General features: G+C 40.5%; 1 protein-coding gene across 4 annotated transcripts in view; it reads left to right on the top strand.

Moving 5' to 3' along the window:
* STS (steroid sulfatase) overlaps positions 1–27,868 on the top strand; it is a 201,027-nt gene that overhangs the window by 86,262 nt on the left and 86,897 nt on the right. For 2 of the 4 annotated variants that reach the window (XM_007990968.3, XM_037986311.2), the window contains 4 exons: positions 17,741–17,881; positions 20,814–20,935; positions 21,039–21,161; positions 23,010–23,433. In XM_007990968.3, the coding sequence (XP_007989159.2) occupies positions 17,741–17,881; positions 20,814–20,935; positions 21,039–21,161; positions 23,010–23,433 (810 nt within the window). Of the gene's footprint in view, positions 1–16,798; positions 16,884–17,145; positions 17,266–17,740; positions 17,882–20,813; positions 20,936–21,038; positions 21,162–23,009; positions 23,434–27,868 lie in introns of those variants that run through there. The other 2 variants (XM_073013890.1, XM_037986312.2) reach the window with 2 other exon arrangements.

Raw genomic sequence — 27,868 nt, 5'->3', positions numbered from 1 at the left:
GGTTAAAACCAAAATTGCAACAGAAGTATCCTGCCTATGACAGCACTCAAGTGTATCCCAAGTTCATACATTTACTAAACTAACAGGGATAAGGAGCTTACACCAAGGTAACAAGTATTGTTACAATTAATTCCAGTTGCTTTGGTCTGTGGTATGCACTTATGTTTGAAACCTTGAACCTTCAGGAAAACTGTTTGAAAAATATTTAGTTAACCGGGTCCATTGGCTCACGCCTGTAATCCCAGCTCTTTGAGGGGCTAAAGTGGGAGAATCATGAGCCCGGGAGTTCAGGACCAGCCTGGGCAACATGGCAAGATCCCATCTTTACAAAAAAAATTTTAAATATTGGCCAGAGAGACACAGTGGCTTGTGCCATTGGTCTCAGCTACCTGGGTGGGAGGATTGCTTGAGCCCAGGAGGTTGAGGCTGCAGTGAGCTGTGATCATGCCACTGCATTCTAGCCTGGGAAACAGTGAGACCCTGTCTCAAATAAAAATTAGTCTTCTGAAAAGTATAGGGAAATTAAAGGAAATTGAAGTCGTAGCAGAGATATCCGGTGTTGGTTATTACACATTTGTGAATGCAAATGTGCTAGCTCTTTTTGTGTTCTGGTTCCTTTTACCTTGTTTTATATATAACCTTTAGACAAGCTTTGAATTAGACAAAACATGTTCACCTTTTTTTCAGCAAGAATGTTTTTCTATAATATTTATTTATTGGAAAATACCCAAATAATGAAATCTGTTATTTAATTTAATATAACTTTATATTCTAAATTATGGCCAATTTGTTTCCAAGTATTTATCCTATTACATTTACCTAATTATTTTATTTTAATTGTTTACCTAGATTATTTATGAAGACTGTGATAGTTATGATTTAAAGTTATGAAACCGCCATTGCAAAATTATAACTGAGACAGTGAAAAAAGATTTGACCTAACTGACTCCATCTGGCTCTTAACCTCCAAGCTGTCCTTGTTCATTCCTGGGCATAGGTCAAACTAACTTTGGCAGGAACTTAGTTTATAGATTAGCTTTGAAACAGAGATGATAACAGTCCTTTCCCAAAACAAACCTCCTTACTGCCTGTGGACTAGACTGCCTAAAGCCACAAGATTGGAAGTTATGGTAATTTTACTGAATAATTCAAGATGTAGCTATTTTCATTAAACCAATATCAATGTCTTATTTATTAAAAATTACACAAGCAAAGGTCATTCTGTTTTGGGCTGGGTTTTTAGTTTTTAACCCCTATGCCAAAATTTGGCATCTTATAGTATTTGACAGGGATAAGTATGACATTGCTTAATTAATAAATGCAAACAATGCATGCTGACAATTCTTAAGAAATTTCTAATATTACTTACCAATAATTTTAAAGCTAGCTTATTTATTAAAGGTTTTACTTAAGTTATATCAACTTGAAAAAGCATTTGACTAGTCCTTTTTTTCCTGATAAAGTATTTAAGTACTTTTATTTTTCTTCAAGCCAATTAATTAGAGCTCTTTTATATATTTTTAGTAGTGAAACATTGTGTACACAACGCATAAATACATAGACGCATTAGGTATGCAAATAGAAGTACATTTTATAGATCCATAAAGACCATCCTTTTTTTCTTTTTCTATCTTAGACTTTCAGATTCTTGATAACCTGTTTTACAGTCCTAGGTGGTTGTCAGCTAAATAGCCTTAAAATTGCATGTTAAAGGAAACCACTCAAGTAAAAATCAAACAGCAAATTTACATCATAAGGTAGAGAGAGAAAAGGTCTGGTGTTGCTAGAGGGAGATCCTTTTATTTTTCTTTGAGCAAATCAAACATAAAATTACACAAATCTGTTATATGATTGCATAAGGAGACCAATTTTATTTAGATAAGGACTATCTATATTTTAACTAGATTTCTCAACTCTGGGCAGAACCCCCCAAAAAACCAAAGTTTTGCTCAAAAAAAAAAAAAAAAAAAAGACAAGTTCTTAGGAGAGAAAAACAAAACAACAAAACATGAAGGCCTTTTAAATACAAACATGCACACACACACACACACACACACACACTTTTTGTTGTTGTTGTTAGTAGAGACAGGGTTTCACCATGTTGACCAGGCTGGTCTTGAACTCCTGGCCTCAAGTGGTCCACCCACCTCAGCCTCCCAAAGTGCTGGGATTACAGGTGTGAGCCACCAGGCCTGGCCTCAACATGTTTTAAAGTTCATCTGTGTTATTGCATATTGCAAGATTTCTTCACTTTGTAAGTTTAAGAATATTGCAAGAATAATACTGTAAGAATAATATTGCATTGTATGTTGTGATGGTTAATTTCATGCATCAACTTGACTAAGCTAAGGAATGCCCAGATAGCCAGTAAAGCATTATTACTGAGTGTGTCTGTGAGGGTGTTTGTGGAAGAGATTAGCATTTGCTTATTTTTTATTTTTATGGATTTAGGAGTACAAGTGCTGTTGTGTTGCATGAATATATTGTGTCGTGAAGTCTGGACTTTTAGTGTACCCATTGCCCCCATCATCCAAATAATATACATTGTACCTAATAAGTAGTATTTTCTCCTTCACTGCTTCCCACACTCCCATCTTCAATAGTCTTCAATGTCTGTTATTCCACTCTGTCTGTGCGTACTCATTGTATACCTCTCACTTGTGAGTGAGAACATGAGCTTTTTTTTTTTTTTTTTTTTTTTTTTGAGACGGAGTCTCCACAAGGTCAGGAGATCGAGACCATCCTGGCTAACCTAGTGAACATGAGCTTTTTTACTTTTGTTTCTGAATCATTTCGCTAGGGAACGTTTTCTTTGCTGTGGTAAAGTTCCTGTTATGTGAGTACATTGTTTACATGTCTTTTGCAGCAACATGGATGAACTGTCCTCCAGTTTCATCCATGTTGCTGCAAAAGACATGAGCCCATTCTTTTTTATGGCTGAGTAGTATTCCATGGTGTGTGTGTATACACACAATGTGTGATATATATATATAGCACATTGTTTATATCCAATCATCATTGATGGACATTTACATTGATTCTATCTCCTTAGCTCCAAGTAGATTCAGAGAAAAAGCATCAGATTATAGAGGCATAAACATCAAAGGGTTTTAGACATGATAGGAGCCTTTTTATTGTACAGCTGTAGAAACAGAGACTTGCAAAGAATGGGTGACATGTCCAATGTTGACAGCTAGTTAGCAGCAGCACTAGGATGGCAGCCACCATCTCTGGATCCATTGCTCAGTGTCCTCCCCTCCATCTCATGATGCATCAACTGGAGCAGTAACAGAGAAGGGGGAAAATAAGGAGAAAGCCAGGAGTGGTGACTGACACCTGTAATCCCAGCTACACAGGAGGCCAAGGTGGGAGGATTTCATGACTCCCAGCAGTTTGTGATAAACCTGGAGTACATAGCGAGAACCCATCTCTACAAAAAATTTTTTAAAAATTAGCTAGCTGTGGTGGTGCATGCCCGTTGTCCCAGCTACTCAGGAGGCTAAGGCAGGAGGATTGCTTGAGCCGGGGAGTTCACAGCTGCAGTGAGCTGTGATCATACCACTGTGCTCCCATCTGGGTGACAGAGTGAGACCTTATCTCTAAAAAAATTTTTTTTTAATTTAAAAAATTAAAAAATCAGCAGGAGCCAATAGAATCTTCACACATGCAACATTTAGTGTGCCCCAAACCCTTCTAAAGACTTCAAATGTAAACAAATAGGTTAGGCAAGACTTACTTTTTGAAACATAATTTTTATAATTAGTATTTTATTAATACTCTGTATATTATAATGAATTTAACTATGCTAGGTATAATTGATTGTATTGAAACGATAGAAACAGATTCGCTAAATCAGTAAAATGTGAACATTTATTTTAGAAAAATCACAAGTGATTTAAATAGGTATTTAAATCTATAGAAAAGTCTGTTTAGACACAATTTCAGAATGGGTTTTTGCTGTCCTCATGTCAGACTATTTTTCTTTATCGATTTAAAACAGGACCTTTGTTGGATAGTAGCACTTTGTGAATCAAATTTCACCACTGTACATACCTTGGATTGAACAAAGCTGCTTTTCTTCTAAAAAATATTGTTTGTCATGCAAATTTTTCTCTGTTTTTAATAAGCCTTCTTCCCTGTCGAGCAAATAGATCAGAAACATTTTCTTTGCTGTGGTAAAGTTTCTGTTATGTAAGCACATTGTTAATTTTCTTTTAATGAACAAATTTAATATAATTACATCTCTAGTTATAAAAATGTTCCTTTGTCTCTCTCCCTCCTAATAATGCTGTTCTAGGAATAGCTACTTTCTCCACAAAAAAAAAAAAAAAAAAAAAAAATTTCATGCTCTTTTGCCAAATTAACTTTGTTCAGAAAAATAATTTTTAAAGGGAAAATTATGCAGTTTTTCAGAAGTTAATGTGCCATGTTCTTCATATTTTGGAGTGGAGCAGCTTTATTTAATTTTAAATATTTTTATGTCAACTGACTCTGCTTCAATTTTGTGAAGCCTCTTTATCAATACCTTGTTCTAAGCCAGGCTTGTAGGAAAGAAAAAGCAAAGTCCAATTACTTCTGCTGGTAATAATTTATATGCAGTGGGATTCTAAGTGGCTCTTTTTGTTTTTTGAGACCGAGTCCCTCTCACTCTGTTGCCCAGGCTGGAGTGCTGTGTCACTATCTCAGCTCACTGCAACCTCCGCCTGCCAGCCTCAAGCAATTCTCCTGCCTCAGCCTCCCGAGTAGCTGGGACTGCAGGCTCGCGCCACCACGCCCGGCAGATTTTTTGTACTTCTAGTAGAGATGGGGTCTCGCCATGTTGACCAGGCTGGTCTCAAACTCCTGACCTCAAGTGATCCACCTGCCTTGACCTCCCAAATTGCTGGGATTACAGGTGTGAGCTACCCTGACTGGCCTTAAGTGGCTCTTAACAAACTTAACTTTTTCACACATTCTTAATTGGGCTAGATGGTATTTTTCATCCTAGTCCTGATAATATCTATCCCCGGGCACATTTTGGAGGTATAATAAACGATATGCTGTCACACTGAGCTAACCACAATCATTTTATGATTCAGAGATTAATATAGACATGAAAAATTATTAATGGGCTTTTATCCTATTGGGTTCAATTTCAATAAAATGGTCTTCACCTGAACTAACCCTTTCCCCACATAGCATAGAAAATGGAAATGAATCTTCTCCAAGGAGCACACACACACGCACACACACACAGACACAGATATGTATGTGTGTATATATATATGTGTGTGTGTGTATATATATGTGTGTGTGTGTGTATATATATATATAAAAAATGAATCCCTTCTATGGTGACATCTTGGTGTGGAACAAATTCATAATCTTAATCCTCCAATATTTTTAATTGTTCCCTACCCAGCTAATGGTACCAGTATCTTTCCAAGGGGCAATGCTGAAGTCATCATTGACTGTTGCCTCTTTCTGACACTTCACATCCAGGCAATTACCAGCTCGTGTTGATTGTGTCTAAAATCAGCTCAGTTCTCTCCAGTTCTCTCCCGCCTGCCCCTGTGCTAGTCTGGACCAGCTTCCTTGGGGGGCTATGGCCATTGTCATGGGATCCACTCCAGTTTATGCCCAACCCTTCTGCCAGGGAGCAACCAGAATGCCTGCGTGAGTGTAACAAAACCATGACTGTCACCCCTCGTGTCCTCAATCTCTGCTTCATCACTTCTGAATAAAGATAAATGCCCCCAACCTAAAATAAAAGAAAGAAAAAAGGTGAATGCCCTCCATGTCTGATCATGATGATTTATCCTGACCTCTCCTCCACCTCACAGTCAGAGTTTTGCATGGAAAAAGTAACCAACCAATCAATGCATACAGTTTGTAGGAATACTGCAACATCAGCAACTTATACAATAATGATAGAAAACAAAGAACACGGAGAGAAACACACCCATATTACCTGAGTGGCTTTCTGAGTGACTGGTTGATGTTTTCTCTTTTATACGTTTATAATAACAACAAAACATTTATTTAAAAAGATCAATTTTTGTGTACAAAAATCACAAAGTATAATAGTCCAAAGTAGGTCTCTAAATAGCTAGTTTTTTGGGTGAGCTTTTAGTTAGTGCTCATACAGAGCCTGAATTTTGCTCTATTTAATCTCTTTTTTAGCCATTTCCCTTTGGGCTACCCTAAATGCCCTTTTCTAATTCAGGTGCTTTCAACTTTCAGTTATAAAACAAAAATTCATTTTTACATGGTTGCTGAGCTGAGACATGTGTCCTTAAATTGCTTATATAAATTCTGAGACTCATTACTAATGAAACATGTTCTTAAAATAAATTCAACATGACATTTCAGAGCTGCTGTCCTGGGGAGCTTTTTTCCCGTCCTCACTGACAACATTGAACTCCTCACCTCAAGCTATTGGAGTTATCTACTACTGTGTAACAAATTACCCCAAAACTTAGCAGCTCAAAGCAACTAGCGTTTGTTATCTCATTGTTTCTGTAGGTCAAAAATCCGGGCATAGCTTAGCTGGATCCTCCTCAACTTCTAGGTCTCTTTCAGGCTACTTCAGGTGCCATGGCTGTGGTCTCATCTGTGGTTCAAAAGTGGCAGGATCTCTTCCCAAGCTCATTCAGATAGTTGTAGGCAGGACTTAGTTCCTTGCGGGATGTTCACCTGAAAGCCTCATTTTTTTGCCACCTGTTGGCTGGACACTTCTCTCTTTTTCTTATAACATGGGTCTCTCCACAATGGCCACTTACTTCATCCACAGCCAGCAAGTGATATCTAGTTTGCGAGCAAGATATAGGTCATAATCTTTTACAACCCAATCACAGAAGTGACATCTCATCACTTTTTCCATATCCTACTCGTTGGAAGTAAATCACTAGGTCCAGCCCATACTCAACAGGTGGGGAATGTATTAGATGTGAATACCAGAAAGGAAATCACTGGGGCCACTTTTAATTGGCTGACCACATTTTTGTTCAAAAGTCTACTACTGTACTTATTATACTCTACATAACTTTTTATTATTAATAATTGTACTTTTAATAATAAGAACTTTATAAGTTAATAGTAACTTAATATTATTAAATAACTATAATGAACAACTATGGCCTCTTACTATGATTCCCTTGCTGAATCAATAAGTACTAAGAACCCAGAAGGAGAGACCCTGTCTCTATAAAAAAAAATAAAAATAAAAATTAGCTGGTCATGGTGGTGTGCCCTTGTAATCCCAGCTACTTGGGAGGCTGAGGTGGGAGGATCACTTGAGCCTGGGAGGTTGAGGCTGCAGTGAGCCGTGATCATGCCACTGCACTCCAGCCTGGGTGAAAAAATGATACCCTGTCTCAAAATAAGTAAATTAATTAATTAATAAAAATAAAAAAGGTCCTAAGTGTGTGGTTTTAGCCTCAAAATAATACTTGTATTATTATTCCTGTCTTACAGAAAAGAAAACAAGCTAAATGTATAGCTTGTGGTTTCACTGCTAGCAAGCAGGGGTGAGAGAATGAAAACCTCAATAGCAGAAACTGCATTTCTGACTCCACTGCCCACTTTAGTGGGTTTTGTACTTTTGGGTTTCCTCATTTGACCTGTTAGAGTCTTGCAGGGTGACTGTGTGTCTCATACAATCATAGAACCACCATAGGACTGCTATAATGTCATCTTTCTAGGTTTTGCCCTGTATTTGTGGAATTGAACTGGATTTGGTTGAATTGTCAGTGAATTGCTTTCCACTGGAAAGGTGCAGCTAGACTAAAATGATCCTAACAAGTTACATTTGTCTAGCACTTTATTATTTTGGAAACATTTCTGGGAGTCAGGTAGGGCAGGGTCTTGCTCTGTCACCCAGAGTAGAGTGCAGTGGCACAATCATAACTCACTGCAGCCTCAAACTCCTGGGCTCAGGCCAACCTCCTGTCTCAGCCTCCTGATTAGCTGGGACTACAGGCATGTGCCACCACACCCAGCTAATTTTTCAATTCTTTGTAGAGATGGGGTCTTGCTATGTTCCTCAAGCTGGTCTTGAACTCCTGAGCTCAAACAATTCTCTTGCCTTAGCCTCCCAAACTGCTGGGATTACAGCTGTAATCTACTGCATCTGGTTGCATTTTGGAAACCTTTTATTGCTAGTATCCCAAGTGACTCCCCCATGGTCAAGGTGACATCTTAGGGTGATGTGCAGAAGAGTGATTCACAAGGAAAACATGCCTCCTAAAGACTCATAGCTGGTGGCCTGAGATGAGGCCAGAGCTCTGACTCTTATTTTTCCTCTCATTCTGCTAGTTCTTGATAAGCAGAGAATAAAAGCCACCAAAAAGAGAACTAAGGAGAGTTAGGAATGAGAGAGTAGCTGCAACAAAAACAGAGACTATCACATTCCCTAGGTTGGTTATCTTTCAGGAAGAATCGTGGTGATCTGTGTTTGTTTTTTATGAAAGGGGGAGATCCCGAAAAGGGAGGGAGGTGAGAGGACTATTGGAAGTAGGTCAGGGGAGAGAGAGAGAAGTTTGTTTCCCAGGCTGGGAGCGGTGGCTCACGCCTGTAATCCCAGCACTTTGGGAGTCCGAGTTCGAGACCTGCCTGGCCAACATGGCGAAACCCCATCTCTACTAACAAAATAAATAAATAAATAAAAGATTAGCCAGGTGCGGTGGCAGGCACCTGTAATCCCAGCTAATCAGGAGGTTAAGGTAGGAGAATCGCTTGAACCTGGGCTTCAGAGGTTGCAGTGAGTTGAGATCACACCACTCCACTCCAACCTGGGCAACAGAGTGAGACTCTGTCTAAGAAAAAAGAAGAAGGGTATGGCTCCCAATGACCAATGTGTAGGAGTAAGGATTCTTTGGGGTTCAGACAGGCAAGGAACACGATGCTGTTGTGCAGAGTATAACTCCTGATAAAAATGTAAGGTAGCAAAAGATTTGCCACATGGCCAAGTGACAGAATAAGCAACTTAGAAGGCATGAGAAGAAGGAATGCTTGCAGCCTAATGTTTTCCTTGAAGAGCCTTTTGGAGGTGGTTGCCTATGTGCGTTGGAATTTAAGGGCTTCCATAGCTTGCGGAACTATATTATACCTGAGAAACATTGCCTGTTAACATTGGAGGTGCACTTGTGGGTACAAATGAGAAATTTGCACCTACTCAAATGGTTTGGCATTTCCAAATCCTTTGGTAGATGCTGATCTGCCTACATACAGGAGCAGAGGGAATGAATTGCGATTCTGTTATGTCCAGAAGGTGAAAATTCTACAGATGATAGGGTGGGTAACATGCTACCACTAACTCAGTGGTTTCAGCTGGAGGCAGTTGTGTTCCCCAGAGGACATTTGGCAATATCTGGAGGACATTTTTTATTTCACAACTACGGGAGAACAGAGAAGTTAGGAACAGCATCCTGTTGGGGTTTAGTGGGTAGAGGCCAGGGATGGTGCTAAACATCCTACAAGGCACAGAACAGCCCCCCTCCCCACCAATAAAGACTTATCCAGTCCACATGTCAATAGTGTTGAGGCTGAGAAACACTATTAACAAAATCTGAGGTCCCTAAGTCAAATATCAACTCATGATAAAAACGTGTTCCCATGTTATTTTTTTTGCACAGGAGAAATTGGTTAAGAAGTAGGTAAAGCAGTTACAGTGCTTGATACATACTAAGCACTCGAAAAGCTGTTATTTTAAAATAAGAAAAGCTATGTATTTATTTCCTGTATGAAGTGAAACAGGAACCTAGTAATGAAGCAGAGACACAGAACACAGCCTCCTGGCTCTAGCCTTCTCTGATATGAATGCTATATGTTGTAGTCTTATGGGGACAGGAGGTTATTAAACTCACTCTTTTGCAAATTCCTGGTATTAGTTATGGATTTGTAAGCCATTAAATCTACTTAGGGACCCCGATGCTCCAACCCTGAGCTTTTCGTGGGCATTATTAATGGTGTTTTCAGTTATCTTAAAAACCTCTAGTGTGTCTCACTCTTCATATTTAAAGACGGATGCTAATTTTTGAATCTTCTCTGTGCCCCGTAAAACCTTCCAACCATTTAAAAAATAGTGCATGGCCCTGCTTCATTTCCTCTCTGGTTGAACTGGCATGAGGGCCTTTTAATTAAACAGAATAAACATACATTTTTTATTTAATGTGGCTTTCTTTGATACTTGCTTAACCAGCCCCTGCTCACATGGTGTCTACAATCTAATTAGGAAGGGGAACAATAATCTGATCTCAGATTTACAACCCTTCTCTGTCATTATTTATTCATTTGCCTAGTCCACAAATAGTGACTATTTAATATGTGCCAAGCGTGAGAGAGGATGGTAGGTATATAGCCAGGAGGCACTTACACTTCTTCCTGGCTGCAGAATGCTTCCAGTGCAGCAGGGAAGCTTAAACACAAAATAACTAAAACTGCACTTGCTTGTATCATCAGTGCTGAGAAAGAAATGCACAGTGATAAGAAAAGGGGAACTTCCTCCCATGCAAGGAATCTGAGACGGTGTCCCCAGATAAGTCATATGCAAGCTGGGGATGGGGGCTAAAGATTGGCCTCTCCAAATTATCTCTGCCCTTCTCTTATTCTTCAGCCTTTCCTCACCTCACTCCAATATGAAGTCCATTGTTAGGATCGCAGTGTTGAAGGTAGGAGAGTTCACCCTTTATTACATTCACCTAGCTGTTTAAACAGAAGCGTGCAGCACTTGTACAGATATATTTGCTCATATTTGCAATTTCTCTGTCACGGATGTGGGGCTGGAGCCTGGATTTGCCAGCCAAAGAGTTAACAGATGTTGAACGCAATGAAGAATTGTCTCAAAACGGCTGCTCCAAGAAAGGGATAGTGTTTCTAATAAAAAGAACATTTCTTAGAGCACACATCATCTTGAGCCTAGCCTTAGAAAACCTGTTCACAAGATAAGCCATTGTTCACTCTTTGTTACCAAGTTTGTGTTTAAGGAGTTAAGATTTGGGAGAGGCTTTCAACTTAGCTGTGGGTCCTGCCCAGTATAGTGTTCGCAGTCTGCAAGGAAGGTAGCAGGGTATTGCATGGGATTTTATGTTAATGATGTTCAAGGGATGATAATTCTCACCCAGGAAGGAGATGATCCATTAGTTACACTCTCAGTCTGTGTCTTAGGCCAGCGTGAAGCCATTACAGATCTTTAGCTGCAAAATAATAATTTTATGATGAGATAAGGGGTAGTTTTATTTCTGGCCTATTTTAAAAGAGAAAAGATGCAAGGCCTATGCCAGGGACTAAATCATTTCATTTCAGACTTTGTATAGAATTCATGTCAAATGAATGTCATAAATTATAAATAAAACATAAGTGTGTCACATAAAATAATTCTATGGTAATAGTTAATGACAGAGCTGAGCTGAATAATCTAAATATAGCAAGTGTGTGTGTGTGTGTGTGTGTTCATGTAAACATTTTCCTCTCTCATAGAAAGTGAATGTGACCATCAAACACATCCTTGAATTCTAGAATTAGTCCCATGTACTTAAGTCTCCCAAGGAGATAAAAGTGAAGAGACTTAAGACAAACAAAAAACTCTTTTGCCGTATTTATTTGAATAAATAAGAGTAAGATAGTCAATCACTCAATCACTTTGCAAAGTTTAGTAATCTAACTGAATAACAAAAGTATCAACTCAATGTAGATAAGAAGAATTGAGTGGATCAGGAGGGAGAGAGGTGATTGACTATGATTAGTAGTGTCATGTGTGAAGGAAGTACCCCCGGACTGCCAGTCACGTAGCTTCCCACATTTACTCTGTCTTCTTTAAAAAATATCATGCTTCTCAAAATACTTCACATTCTAAGAGTGCAGCTGTAAGAACATAGAGTTGATGATTGCATGGAACAACTGTATAGGATGTTGTAAGAAAAAATACTTCTCTTGGAGCTAACAGGAAAACATAGTTGACACTGAGTTCTCTCTCATTACTGAATGTCTACTCTCTCACACCAGCTTCCTCTTTTGCTGTGATAGAATAGTATTCAAGCAGGGGAAATTTTTGTCTCCCCTTCTCCCAGCAATGGCTGGTAGAGTCTGGAGACATCTTTGGATCTCATAACTGAGGGGAGTTATACATGCTACTGGCATATAGTGGGTAGAGGCTAGAGACGTGCTGAATATCCTCCAATGCACGGGACAGGCCCCTACACTAACAAATCATCCATCTTCAAATGTCAATAGTGTAGAGGTTGAGAAATCCTGATTTAATGTCATTCATGACCTGTAATGGAACCCATTATCCTGGGTAATTTGCATTTGTGTGTACTCCTTTACTAAGGCTCAATTAAGTGATTTAGTGAATATTTATTCACTCACAGGGCCATGGGGGAGAACTGCTAAAGAAAATTGAGGGATTATAAATACTTAATGGGAAGGCAAGGTGAACACACATGAAAACAAACCCAAAAAATTCTACTTCAAAATGTTGTTGATTTTCTCTGAACCCTAATTTTGTGTATTCTATCAACATTTGTAGTGCATACCCTTTGTCTGTTTTTGCAAACTGTCAATTCAGATAATATAGTGTCTCAGTGAATTGTTGCCACAATAATGTCATGTACCAATTCTCTCCCAAGCTCAATAGATTAACACAACAGTGTATATTCTCACTGGTTTGTTTGTTGGCTGAAACAAACAAGCACCAGCCTGCCTGTTGGGCTGCGTCTGCTATAAATGCATTTATTCTGGGGCTCAGGCTGAAAGGGAGGTAGCACATACTACAAAAGAGCTTCTTGTGGTGATGGCAAAAGTACAACAGGACCAAGCTAAACATGCAAGCATAACATCTCTGTTTCTCTCATATCTGATAGCATCCCATTGGCTAAGACAAATCAACATGGTTGAGCTCCAAATCAAGGCAGAACAAGTATACTGTGGTCTCTGTAAGGCCAATGCAAGATACATGGCCTCACTGAATACTAGTGGGTCAGAGAAAGGATTGCATTATTTTAACTAATAAGTTCATTTTATTATTTCCATTTCAAATTTAACATTATAAGAATTTTTCTTAACTTTTTTTGATTTATTTCTATTTATAATTGTGACAAAATACACATAACATAAAATTTTCCATCTTAACCATTTTTAAGTGGAATTAAGTATGTTCACACTGTTTTGCAGCCATCACCACTATCCATCTCCAGAATCTTTTTCATCTTGCAAAACTGAAACTCTGTATCTATTAAATAATCATTCCAAATTCCCCTGGGATGGAGTACTTCTTTAAAAAAAATAATTACCACCCATTTTTAATGGGAACAAAGCTCATTTTTATAGACATAATTGGCATATAGCATGCATTTATAGTTGTCAGCCCAACCTATGCCTAAGGTGTATTCTATCCGGGATACAGACATGTCTTCAGACCCAAGGTGGAAGCCCCACAAAAGTCTGTTTTACTGAGATAAAGAAGCCTGTTGGGAAAGAATTCGTTCCAAGTTCAGGCCGAGAAGCAATATGGGTCACAGCCAGGGAGCCTGCATTAGAAAAATGGGTTGACATTCAGACCCATGTCCATCAATCACTCAGCAGGGAAGTCTACCTAATTCTCAGGTTCCAAGCAGTAGTAGGTTAATCGAAGGGGGAAAAAAGTGAAGTGTGCTTTTACTGAAATCTACATGGAATGTTAGGAGCTTAGGGCATCAGCAGCATATAACTGCCAGCTTCAGGAGTGACCAGTGCAGGAACCAACCAGCTGGCAGCAGGAGGGGCTTTAGCAGTGTTAAATCCCAGAGCCCATGAGACGGAGCTCAGTATCCTTATCATCAGCCACCAGTGGTGGGACTCAGACTGGGTGGGCAGTGGTTGTGAGGTCCTTTAGACAAGACTTGTTTCTATCAGCAGGAGCAGGAGGCATCACTACAGAGCCCTGGGAAATGACAGGCATTATTCAGTAGCCAAGGGAACTGCTCAAGTAATTAGAAAAGCACTGAAGTCTCCACCATGTGGAATGCTGAAAAACCCTAGGAATACTGGGTTCCAGGAACAATCTGAGAGAGAAGAGCCATAAGGAGTCCTGGGTGCTAGTCTAGAAACCACAGCTTGCTATGAGTATGACTAGGGCAATTCATTGAATCTCTCTGGGTCTTTGTTTTCTCTCCTGAAAGTAAGAGAATTGGGATACATGATTTGCCTGGTCTTTTCTAACTGATATTATATTACCTGAATATTATATGGATGTTGTTATATGATCTCAAGCCAGGCTTTACATTCATGCCAGGTTTTGGTTGTAGAAAGTCTGTATTCTTTATTTAATTGATTAATTAATTAGAAGGAGTCTCACTCTGTCAACCAGGCTGGAGTACAATGGCGCCATCAGAGCTCGCTGCAGTCTCGAACTCCTGGGCTCAAGCAATTCTCCTGCCTCAGCCTCTCAAGTAGCCGGAACTACAGACATGCACCACCACGCCCAGAAAAATTTTAAATTTTTTTGTAGAGATAGGAACTTACATATTTCCCAGGCTGGTCTCAAACTCCTGACCTCTGCCAATCTTCCCTCCTCAGCCTCCCAAAGCACTGGGATTATTGGTGTGAGCCACCATTACCAGCCAATCTCTCTGAGTCTTTGTTTCCCCATCTGAAAATAAAAGAATTGGGATGCATGATTTGCAAGAGCTTTTCAAACTGAAGTTATATTATCTGAATGTTGTGATTTGCTCTCAAGCCAGCCTCTAAGTTCATGCCAGCTTTTGGTTGTGTAAAGCCCATAGTCTTAAACCATGCTTTAAAAAAAAAAAAAAAAAAAAAAAAAAAGGAAAGAAAAGAAACAGGCAATTTCTCATTTCTTTCCAAGCATAAATATTAGCTTAAGCATTAAGATAGACAAGGTCTTTGGCATGATGGCATTGTATAACTGGATTATTTCATGCAGTCTTATTTGAGGAATTCAGTAAGAAGTTACTTTGCATCAGCTTTATCTGTATTTAGCATTTAACCAGATTAAACCGAATTGGGGGCCTTTAGACTCAATGGCAAAAATGGTTTTACATAATAATAGCAGGGTGCTTTTTACATATTCATGATCTCTGTTTGAACATGTTAAATTCAAGATACCAGATACATGTCTGTATGGAGACCTTAATTCAGTATTTGGGCATACAGTCTCTCTGGACATAAAACCTAGGTGTTTCTAAGCATTCATTTGGTATTTAAACTTACCAAGACAGCATGCGTATTTCATAAAGGTAGGGAGGAGATCAGGAAAGCAGAAAGTGTCTTGAGGCTCACAACATTTAAAGTGCAGACTGGACAATGGACACTCAGAAGTGGCGCCAGGCCAGGAAATAAGTTTAGTCGTTGTTTGATTGTTTCTTTGAGTGTTTTGCACCCAGTTAGCCTACACATTTGTTTAAATTATTAAATTGATGGTCATATAACTACACATGCAAATCTGTGTGTCTGTCTTCTCTTTAAAAATTGGAAGCTGCTACAAGGGTGACATCCTTTAGGAGGGGTGCAAGCTCTCGGCTGGCAAAGCTCCCTCCCCATATCGATGGCTAAACTCAGGCCATTTCCCATCTCCCATCCAGCCTCTGTAATTATGTGGGGTGTGATCCTGATTCTGAGGTCCATGAATGGGGAAGAACCAGCAAATAGAGACTCAGAAGAAAGAGGGATACAGACTTAGAAGAAAGAGGGATAGTAACCTCAGGGAGTGTGTTCAAAGAGGAGTGCATTCCTGAGCAAGGGAATGGCTCACTCTGACAGGTGTTGCTGGAAAGCCAGGGAAGAGATTCTGCCACACCGTGTGCACTGGCCTTGATGCCCAGTGTCCTCAGTGACTCTGGGGGAGCTGTCTGCATGCACCAAGGCTGGTGTGAGGGCAAAAGCAGATGCAGAGTGAGGTCAAGCTCACACGCCAGTTCACACATTGGATTGTCAGTGCTCCCAGATACATGGCAATGAGGGTACAGTGTCAGGAGAGAACAGTTAGGTACACTAAAAGCCCAGACTCCACCACTACACCAGATGCATGTAAGACATCTGCACTGCACCCCCTAATTCTATACACATTTTTAAAAATTAAAAGTAAATAAAATTAGGCAGTGTATGGTGGCTTATGCCTATAATTCCAGTGCTTTGAGAGGCCAAGGCAGGAGGATCACTTGAGCCCAGTAGTTTGAGACCAGCCTGGGCAACATAGTGAGACCCTATCTCCTCAGTAAACATTGGAAAGAAAGAAATTGCCAGGCCGGGTGGTCCTCACCATCATCCCAGCTACTCAGGAGACTGATGTGGGAGGATCACTTGAACCCAAAAGTTCAAGACCAGCTTGGGTAACATAGTAAGACCCTTGCCTCTAGAAAATAAAAACAAAAAAAATATTGCCCAGGCATGGCAGTGTGCACCTGTCTAGTTCTAGCTGCTCAGGAGGCTGAGATGGGAGAATCACTTGAGCCCAGGAGTTGGAGGCTGCAGTAAGTTATAATCACACCATTGCACTCCAAACCTGGGCAGCAGAGCCAGAACCCTGTCTCAAATTTTTTTACATAAAAATAAAATTATTTAATAGAACAAAAAAATTGTTCAATTTCTTTCACTTTACAGTTAAGAAAACTAAGATTCAGAGAACTGATATGATTAACACCTACCCCTGACCCCCCACCTAGAATAAAGGTCATAAAATTTCTTCCCAGGCCGGTGAGAAAATAAAGGATAAAAATTTCTCCCCAGGCAGATGAGAAACAGAAAGAGAAAGTAGTGAGTTCTGTCTCCTGATGTCAGGGTCAGAGCCGCAGAGACTTGGCTCTGGAAGTGTTTGAGAGTAAGAACCTGGCTCAAGGCTGTGAACCAGGAGCTGGGAGAGGTGTTGCCTACTACTGCCGATGTGAAGACTAGAAGGACATTGATATTGAGTAAGTAAGACCTCAGGCTACCACACTGCACACCTACCTGCCACCTTCCCTTCCAGGGAACCAAACTAGGCCTCTCTCTGGCTGGGAAACCTGTTGAGCAACCTCCTCATATTTGTTGCCAACATAAGCTCTGGTTCTAAATGGAGAAGCTGTTGCAGGGTGGGGCAGCAAAACCGCAAGAGTGAGAAGAGAGGCAAACAGCAAAATGAAGTAGAAAGCCCACATCCTCCTCAACAAGAGGGGGTCAAACTCAAAGGAAGCAGGCTGCTGGAACACGTACACAGACCTCCATACAAGCAAGACATTGTGTGTGTATTCAAGCCGCCATCCTCCCCAAAGATTCCTTCACCTGTTATTCTCACAAGGAATGAAATGCAGTGAGGTGAGAGTGTTGGGATGGCAGACATGGATGATGGATGAATTCTCTTCCCTCTGTACGTTTTCCAGCACAAAGAGCTGCCCCAGGCTGTTGACCCCATACACTGAGTTTTGAGAGGTTTCTATGTTTCCTTAGAAAGTTACAGTGCCTTAGAAAGGCACAGTGGTTCAGGCCTGTAATCTTAGCACTTTACAAGGGTGAGGCGGGAGGATTGTTTGCGCCCAGAAGTTCGAGACCAGCCTGGGCAACATAGCAAGACCTTATCTCTACAAAAACCACAAAAATTAGCTGAGTATGGTGACACATGCCTATAGTCCCAAGTACTTGGGAAGCTGAGGCAGGAGGATTGCTTGAACCCAAGACTTCAAGATTGTAGTGAACTAAGATCTAATCACTTCACCCCAGCCTGGGCAACAGAGCAAAACCTTGTCTCAAGCCGGCATCTTTCAGTTCCTTTTTGTGTCCTTGTCCTTTACAGAAAGATGAAGATCCCTTTCCTCCTACTGTTCTTTCTCTGGAAAGCCGAGAGCCACACAGCATCAAGGCCGAACATCATCCTGGTGATGGCTGACGACCTCGGCATTGGAGATCCTGGGTGCTATGGGAACAAAACTCTCAGGTTGGTAATGCAGCTCCTCAGTAAACACATGGCTGTATTCATAGGCAACAGTCCCCGGCATTGTTAATGTTGATCTACAGAGCACAGAACATGTAGAAACGTTCAAAACCCTCCAAACCATGCCTGGCTTCATGTAGATACACTGAGATGTAGGTGTCTGCTTCTACCAGAACTTTCTTTTTTTTGAGAAGGAGTCTCACACTGTCACCCAGGCTGCAGTGCGGTGGCACAATCTTGGGAATCACTGCAACCTCTGCCTCCTAGGTTGAAGCCATTCTCCTCCCTCAGCCTCTCGAGTAGCTGGGACTATAGGCATGTGCCGCCATGCCTGGCTAATTTTTTGTATTTTTAGAAGAGATGGGGTTTCACTATGTTGGCCAGGCTGGTCTCAAACTCCCGACTTCGTGATCCACCCGCCGCAGCCTCCCAAAATGCTGGGATTACAGGCATGAACCACTGCACTGGACCAGAACTTTCTTATAGGATATATGAATACTAAATACAATACCTGAAGCCAGGAATGGACCCATTGCCAAGTGCCATGGGACACTGATTTTTTTTTTCATGCCATTCTCTTACTCCTCATCTTCTTCTTAACAAGGGAAATCTTGGAAAGTATATTTCATCATTACATATCAGACCAAACAAAAATTAAATAGATTATTATATTAAGGAAAATCTTTCCCACAACACATAGCCAAATGTGTCTCACTTTCAATCTGAAACTTTGCATCAAATGTTGCTTTTATTTTTTTAAGAGTATATTGACCTATGACATTGCTTAAATGTTTAAAAAGCATATGCAAGGATAAGATCTGCAATTTTAAGAGGGCACTTTAAGTGTCCTCTTAAAATTGTAATTATCTTTGTATGTTTTCTGCCCCACCTTTTGCCTACTTTTGTAAAATGTTTACAGATCACTTTATACATTTGTGATATAGATCTTATTAATTTAGTTTTTCTTATCAGCATCATGATTTTATGCAGCTTTTTCATTTTATCTATTTCTTTAATATTATATATTCCCAAGATATATTAAGATAATAGATAACTGTTCCTACCAAGATGTCTTAATTAAAAAGTTAAAATCAAGTCTTTAAGGTTAAATCTTTACCAGTTATCAAAAGAAAAAATGTCTATAAGGCCCCATGGAAGAATCCATGGCAATATCTACCCTAAATCTGCCTTGGTCTCTATATTAGAGTCCCATTATTTCTGAATTACATTTCTCATTTTTATATTTTGTAATATCACACCCCAAAATAGTCACTTTTTTTTTTTTTGTAGGCCAATATAGATACTAGGAGATTTAATTCAAATGCAAAAACAGTCTCTGTCTTCTAAGCATCTTACCCGTTAAGAAAAAAGCAAAATAGAAATATTTGTAATTAAACACATTCACTAAATTATTAAATGATCACTAGTTTGACATTACAGATGCAATGAAATTATTTCCCCCTTCAAGCTATGCATCACTGCAGTACTACTCTGTAAGGGCATTGGTCTAGGGAAGCCATGGGACCAATGAACAAGATGTATACTCCCATCCTACAGGCAGCCATCTTGAAGGGGAGCACAATTAGCCATGCCATTGCTTTACAGTGAGGAAGTTGCTGGTCTGGTGGAGTATGGACTACTGTTCCAAATACAGGTTAATCCCCTTGCATAAACAAGGAAGGGTGCTGGAGGCTCATGAGAATTCCATCTGTACCTGAAACTGAAGGATGGCAGATGATAAGCCAGGCAGGGAAGAAGGGACCTGGATTCCTGGTGGAGGACATGGGATATATCTTGTGGGGTATAGCTTGCTATGGTCCAAAAACTAAAAGATATTAATTGCTAAATGACTTCCCAAAATGATCAGCCAATCCATTCATAGAGAAAGGCATCAGGATGGCTTATCTTGCAAAAGGTATCACTCTACAAGTGAACTCATAAATAAGACTTTATTAAGCATAAAAATATAAGCCAACAAAGGGTATTTGGGAGTCACAGCATCTAGTTTCTTCACTGTAGTATTTGTGCCTTTTCCCTGGAGCATATTAACCCTTTTGTTGATGCTCACTGGTTGAGGCACATGGAGTCTGATTATTCCCTGTCCCTGGGGGCATGTGGAAATTAGGCGGGGGGCTCATTAAAGCTGCTTGTGGAATTCCCTTTGGCTGTGGTTGGGAAGAGAGGGGAGTCAGATTGACTATGGAGATTTCTTCTTTGGTGACACAGAGGTAACTTGGGAGATGTGGATGGGAGAAGAGTGAAGCCTCATCCTCATTCACCCCTTCTTTCCCTCCCTGCAGTATCCTATTTTGAAGACTTGGTTTCTCTCTTCTAATTCAGAGTTAGTGAGACCAGGAGCTCAGAGCCCTCTGTAGCATGAATGGACCTTCTGGGGATGCCCCGCCTGCATCATTCACACATTTCCATGGTTTTGTTGCAGCTTGAGTCTTGATTCTGTATCACTTCTTCACCACCTCCCCTGCCTGTCATCTCGCCTCTCTCCCACATAACCCTAGACTCGCCCTTGCTCATTGAGAAGTTTCCCACTATAAAGAGCCACAGACAGTTTCATTTTGAAAATTATCACAGAACTGGCCACAGTGGCTCATGCCTATAATCCCAGCACTTTGGGAGGCCGAGGTGGGCAGATCACTTGGGCTCAGGAGTTTGAGACCAGCCTGGCCAACATGGTGAAACCCTGCGTCTACCAAAAAAATACAAAAATTAGCCAGGCGTGGTTGTGCGTGCCTGTAGTCCCAGCTACTCACAAGGCTGAGATGAGAGAATTGCTTGAACATGAGAGGTGGAGGTTGCAGTGAGCCGAGATCGCGCAACTGCACTCCAGCCTGGGTGATAGAGTGAGATCCTGTCTCAAAAATAAATCCATGAACATTAAATGAAAATGATCACAAATGCTATGATTCTTTTGTTCCAGGACTCCCAATATCGACCGGTTGGCCAGTGGGGGAGTGAAACTCACTCAGCACCTGGCAGCATCACCCCTGTGCACACCAAGCAGGGCAGCCTTCATGACTGGCCGGTACCCTGTCCGATCAGGTAACCTCCTATCTGCATCACAGGGGCTATGGTCTCCTTCGGGACAGCCTCCCACCTCCAGGTATCTCCTGGTTCCTAAGGGTTGATTTTTTTCCTCGTTCAGGAATGGCATCTTGGTCCCGCACTGGAGTTTTCCTCTTCACAGCCTCTTCGGGAGGACTTCCCACCAATGAGATTACCTTTGCTAAGCTTCTGAAGGATCAAGGTTATTCAACAGCACTGATAGGTATGGGCATCTATGGGATGGGAACCATCTATAGGTATGGGAACGGCAGGGAGGACTTGGACAAAGTTAGCAAAAGAGCGGGAGAGGACATCATGACAGTTATCTTAGGGATGACATTGCTGGTACACTTTGCACAACTTTAAATGGGAACAAAATGATTTCAATTGTAGGCTAAAACACAATGAGTCTATCTGGACTACTCGAATGTATAGATGTGTGTGTGTGTGTGTTGTGTATTGTGTGTTTGTGTGTGTGTGTGTGTTGTGTGTGTGTGTGTTGTGTGTGTGTGTGTTGTGTGTGTGTATAGATAAATAGATACTTAGATGATACCTCATGATAGATGGATGAATGGATGGATGGATGAATGGATAGATGGAAGAAAGCATTGATGAACGGTTGGATAGATAGATAATAGGTAGAGAAATAGCTAGCTAGATAGATAGCTAGATAGCTAGATAGATAGATAGATAGATAGATAGATAGATAGATAGACAGATAGATAGATGGAGAGAGAGACAAAGGTGAGATAGATGGGATGGATGGATGGATGGAGGGATGGATGGATGGATGGATGGGTGGAATAGATGATAACTAACTAGCTAGCTAGATAGATAGTGAAATAGAAAAATAGATAGATAGATAGATTAGATAGATAGATAGATAGATAGATAGATAGATAGATAGATAGATAGATAGATGCAGAGAGGGACAAAGATGAGATAGATGGGATGGATGGATGCATGAAATAGATGATAGATATGACAGATGGATGGATAGATAGATAGATAGATAGATAGATAGATAGATAGATAGATAGATGTTATAGATAAATAGATGCAGGGAGACAAAAATGACATAGCATGGATAGATAGATAATGAGGCAATTGGATGGATGAAATAGATGATAGATGGAACAAATGAAAGATAGACATATACATAGAGAGAATGTACAAAACTATACACACCATGCATTGATAAATATTTTCATTTTACTTTCCAATATAAAATTATGTCAGAATTTGTCTTGGTTGGCACACCCACTGATTTTATCCTGTAGATAGGATTGAAGCCTTCCTGTTTGCATGAAGAGCTTGAATCTAAGCAGGCCATAAAATGAATCCTAGCAAATCTCAGAGGAGCAAAATGACCCTTTCCTTTCTTCCAAAATCTTGTTAAAAAACTATCATTTTTTTCTTTTGTGAGGCACTCATTAATTTAGTGATCTAATTAATATTTTATAAGAAATTTTCAGAGGTGCTTAAAATAATTGCTGAGTTACTGAGTGTGATTTCCTCATGCCTCAGGGGTAGGTTCTGAAGTAAGGATTCATTTCCACTTTTAACATTCAAGGAACAAAATTAAGTTGCTTCTAAAACTTTAATTTTAAGGGCCTAGCTCAGAAAAGCATCTGACCAGGAAAAAGAAAAAAAAAAACTTGTGTTTTTCTTTAGAGTGTGGTTCCCTGTCTATTAAAGATGTTAGCTAGTTTTCTTTTTGGATTTTTATCTGATTGGGGTTTTTGTGGTTGTTTTGTTTTGTTTTGTTGAAATCACTAAATTAGTTCGTATTTCTTGGTAGAGTGAGTAGAGGATTTTTATCTGGTTGAGATTTTGTTTTTTTGTTTTGTTTTATTGGAATAGCTAAATTAGTTCTTATTTTCTGGTAGAGTGAGTAGGTAATACCTTAGCGTTTGTGGGAAAAAAAAGTGAAAAACTCTAGGGTCCTATGAGCGGGAAGGCTAGCTTCATGAAATAGTCAGAGCCTCCTTTTCAGTGTGTGGGAACAGAAGCTTGGATTTGAATCAGTGTGTTTATTGGGACTGAAGTGACCCCCCATTTGTCTTCTCAGGGAAATGGCACCTTGGGATGAGCTGTCACAGCAAGACTGACTTCTGTCACCACCCTTTACATCACGGCTTCAATTATTTCTATGGGATCTCCTTGACCAATCTGAGAGACTGCAAGCCCGGAGAGGGCAGTGTCTTCACCACAGGCTTCAAGAGGCTGGTCTTCATCCCCCTGCAGATCATCGGGGTCACCCTCCTTACCTTCGCTGCACTCAATTGTCTGGGGCTACTCCGTGTGCCTCTAGGCATTTTTTTCAGCCTTCTCTTCCTAGCAGCCCTAATCCTGACCCTTTTCTTAGGCTTCCTTCATTACTTCCGGCCCCTGAACTGCTTTATGATGAGGAACTATGAGATCATTCAACAGCCCATGTCCTACGACAATCTCACCCAGAGGCTAACGGTGGAGGCGGCCCAGTTCATACAGCGGTGGGTATTGCCTTGTCCTCTGATGCTGCCTGTTAGAAAACATTCTGGGTTATTTCTCGTGGAGGTGGAAGAACCAGCAGAGTTTTTTTTTTTTTTTTTTTTTTTTTTTTTAGACGGAGTCTTGCTCTGTCGCCCAGGCTGGAGTGCAGTGGCACGATCTCAGCTCACTGCAAGTTCTGCCTTCCCGGGGTTCATGCCATTCTCCTGCCTCAGCCTCCCAAGTAGCTGGAACTACAGGTGCCCACCACCATGCCCGGCTAATTTTTTGTATTTTCAGTAGAGACGAGGTTTCACCGTGTTAGCCAGGATGGTCTCGATCTCCTGACCTTGTGATCCGCCCGCATCGGCCTCCCAAAGTGCTGGGATTACGGGCGTGAGCCACTGAGCCCGGCCAGAACCAGCAGGATTATTATGCTAGCCACATTTTCCCTTGCATGCCTAACACATTTCTTCAGCCAACACTCACCATAGCACATGTTTAATGGCCTTAGAAAGGTATTTCAGTGCAGTGTGCTCTCCTTTGAGTGTCTTTGCCAACATTCCCCACATCCTGGGCTGGAAAGGCCACGGCAAAATAATGTCTGCTGATGACAAAGGAGGTGTCAGATATCCTACGGGCCACTTTTTTTTTTTTTTTTTTGAGATGGAGTCTCGCTGTGTTGCCCAGGCTGGAGTGCAAGTGATGCCATCTCTGCTCACTGCAACCTCCATCTCCCAGATTCAAGTGATTCTGCCTCAGCCTCCTGAGTAGCTGCAATTGCAGGTGCCTGCCACCATGCCTGGCGAATTTTTTTTTTCTATTTTTAGTAGAGACAGGGTTTAACCAACTTGGTCAGTCTGCGTTTTGAACTCCTGACCTCAGGTGATCCACCCACCTCGGCTTCCCAAAGTGCTGGGATTACAGGTGTAAGCCAGGTACCCAGCCCCACTGGTCTTTAATCTTCAAATGTGGCCATCAAGAGAGGCAAGAAAATGGCTTATGTTTAGTTTAGAGGTTGTCCTTGTGATATAAACAATGTGGAAAGATCCAAAATATTTTGGGTTAATCTCTGAGCAAACAAAGCAGAACAAAAAGCTCTGTGAGTAAACTGGGTGAAGTGAATGATGTCTTTTGGGTCTGTCGGGTCCCATTGAGTTTATCGTTTTGGGGATTGCAATCTGTAAGTGGAGTAACCATTAACAGCGGAGCAGACAACATTCCTGAGTTACATAGGTAGGTATAATATATATCTATATTATAATACATAATATAGAGAGCATAAGTAGATATAATTAAGCAGATATTATATAGAGCCTATGTCAAGAGCACTTGCTATTCAAAACAAGCAAATACTGTGGAGGACAGGACTTTAAAGAGAAATGGAAAGTTCGTCTGAAAATCAGACGTTTGGTCTTTATGGTGACTTAAACTCTATGGGAGATTTAAAAGAGAGTTTGGGTGGTGATTTAAAAATTATAAAGGAGATAGAGAAAATATAGGTAATATTGGTTTGTCATCCAATTAATCGCATGACACAAAATTGTAAAATGAATCTCTGGATTGAACAATGAATGACAGTGAAAAGGAAGTTATTGTGATGAAGGGAAAGTATATTAGGGATTTAATTTTAAAACAAGCAAATATGCTCAGTCTAAGAAGAAAATACATAGTTAAGGTATGTGGAAGCTATATAAGTTAGGGCTGGTGAGAAAGGTAAAAAGTAATGTACTCTATGAAAATTATGTTGTCATTTCCTCACGTGGAAGATGTTGTGTTCCTATGTCCAGATCTTGTGGGCATGGAGTTGATGCTTTACTGGAGTTTGGGAATGGGCAGTGGTTCTTCTCACTCTCTTCCAGTTATGAAACAGCATAGGAGCAACCCATTCACCTGGAGGTACAACAGTGTCCTGCTACCCACAACATCACAGATTATGCAATAGATAAATCATAGGGTGTATTTTATTATATCTCTCTGGTACCACAAAAGTGTTTCATCGACTCTGACAGAAACCCACATATGGTTTGGGTGTCTGAACAGACTATGAAGTGACTTACACAAAAGTTGCAATTGATAATATCACTTCCTCCCTCTAAAAATGAGACAAAAATAGAATGATTGGTTCTTATAGTTCACACTACCTCTCAGTTCAACAGATTTTATTAAAATCTAAATTGTCATTTAACTGTGAAATGTATAAACTGGTCATTGGTCATTGTAAGTATTCTCAGTTTCAGCCTCTGGGACTTGGTTCCAGAGAGTACTGTATGTACTGGCTGCCCAACTGCTGAGGGAGCACCACAAAATTTAAGTTTTTATTTTGGTTAACATCCCACTTCTGCTGCCAGGGTCTGTTTTTGTCAGTGAAGACTGACAAAATCTCAGTGGATTAATACTTGAAAATTTGTTTCTTGCCCATGCAAAATCTATTGCTGGTTGGGTGATGCTCTAGGGAAGCTTTGCTCCATGAAGAGACTCAGGGATCCAGGTTGCTAGTATCTTGTAGTTCTGTCAATCTCAATAGATGGCCTTCCCAATAGCATCCACAGGATAAAAGAGTTGAAGGGTCTCTTGAGGACTTTTCCTTACTTCACTGACCCAGGGGTCAGCATGTAGACCAGGCCCCACATCTCCACCCTGACTTGACATGGGGCTAAGAGGTAGTCTCCCTATGTCTTCAGAAAAAAGAAAATGAAATGGCCTTACTGAACATATAGCAGTGATTTTCCTACTGCGAGCAGTGATTTTCAAATTTGTTTTAAAGCTGAGGAATATTTCAGAAGAAATTTTATGAGCAGCTAAGTATGTCAGAGGGATAAAAGTTGCAGTGCTTGAGTTAACCTGGAACAGAAGACTGCGTTTGGAAATTACTGACATTTAATAAAGCCCCATGGAAACCTCATGAACAGCTGGAGAGAAAGGGCAGACTCTGCAACAAAAGAATAAAAGAACATGTGAGCAAACACCTACTTAGTGCAGACTCTAGACAAATTAATATTTAACAGGCATTCGTAAGTAAAAAAGGTAGGCACACCAGGAGAAAAATCAACACCAGCCTTGGAATTTTAAAAAAGAATTATTTGATATTACAGCTATGTGAGTGGAAGTTGAAGGAATTTGCCCAAGGTTATAGATAAGTGTAAACGAAAGGGGCTAATTTATTATGAAATTTGGATTGCAGACATGTACCACATAATATTTTGGTCAACAATGGACCATGTATATGACGGAGGTCCCATGAAATTATAATGGAGCTGCCTTATGCAGCTGTATGTTTGTATCTTTTTTGTTTTTTGAGACAGATTCTCACTCTGTTGCCCAGGCTGGAGTGCAGTAGTGCGATCTCGGCTCACTGCAATCTCCCCTTCCCAGGTTTAAGTGATTCTCTGCCTCAGCCTCTGAAGTAGCTGAGATTACAGGTGCCCACTACCACGCCCAGCTAATTTTTGTATTTTCAGTAGAGATGGGGTTTCACCGTGTTGGTCAGGCTGGTCTCAAACTCCTGACCCTGAATGATCCACCAGCCTCGGCCTCCCAAAGTGCTGGGATTACAGGCATGAGCCACCACACCTGGCCACATTTGTATCTTTTATACTGCTTTTTTTCCTGTACCTTTTCTATGTGTACATATATCTAGATACACAAATACTTGCCATTGCATTGCAGTTGCCTGCAGTACTCAGTACAGTCACATGCTGTGCAGGTTTGTAGCCTAGGAGCAATAGGCTCTAACATATAGCCTGGGTGTGTAGTGGGCTGTACCATCTAGGCTTGTGTAAGTGCACTGTACGATGTTTGCAGAATGATGAAATTGCTTAATGATACATTTCTCAGAACATATCTCTGTCACTATATGATGCATGTCTGTACTTGAAGCATTGATGTGAAGTATACTGTTTATTGGTATTTTAATATTTTCATCAGAGAAAAATAGAGTAAAGAAAATCTATAGTTTGGTGTTGTGTGTGCGTATGTGTCTGTATATATATATGTAAATACATATGTGTGTTTGTGTATATATATGTGTGTGTGTGTGCTTTACACACATATGTATTTAACTTATAAAGAGATAAATTATTGAAATTGATTTCCAAGGGAAGCTATAGGCTATATACATGTACAGCAGCAGCAAGTATTAATGTAAAGAATAAAGAATTTTCTGCCCAGGGATGGATAATAGCCACTAAAAGTCCTTTAAGCAACTATTTATAGGTCTGTCAGAATTCAGGTAAGAAGTGGGCTCTTTGTCATGATTTTCACAGGTTTGGGCTGACGGGCACATGTTGGAGGGGTTGTGAGTCATTCTTGGGCAATATGCGTGTAGTCTGGGTGCCTGTCCTGGGTAAACGTTGGGGTCTGTGGGTAGCCATAGCTCCATCATGTCATGCCCATGCTGACAGCCTGTCTTACCCAGGTGCCAGAGACTGCAGAAACCTATCGAATTCTGCTCACAGC

The sequence above is a fragment of the Chlorocebus sabaeus genome, chromosome X (assembly GCF_047675955.1).
Source record: "Chlorocebus sabaeus isolate Y175 chromosome X, mChlSab1.0.hap1, whole genome shotgun sequence".
NCBI lineage: Eukaryota > Metazoa > Chordata > Mammalia > Primates > Cercopithecidae > Chlorocebus > Chlorocebus sabaeus.
Note: the sequence above shows the minus strand (reverse complement) of the source record. Positions and strands in the feature narration are given on the sequence as shown.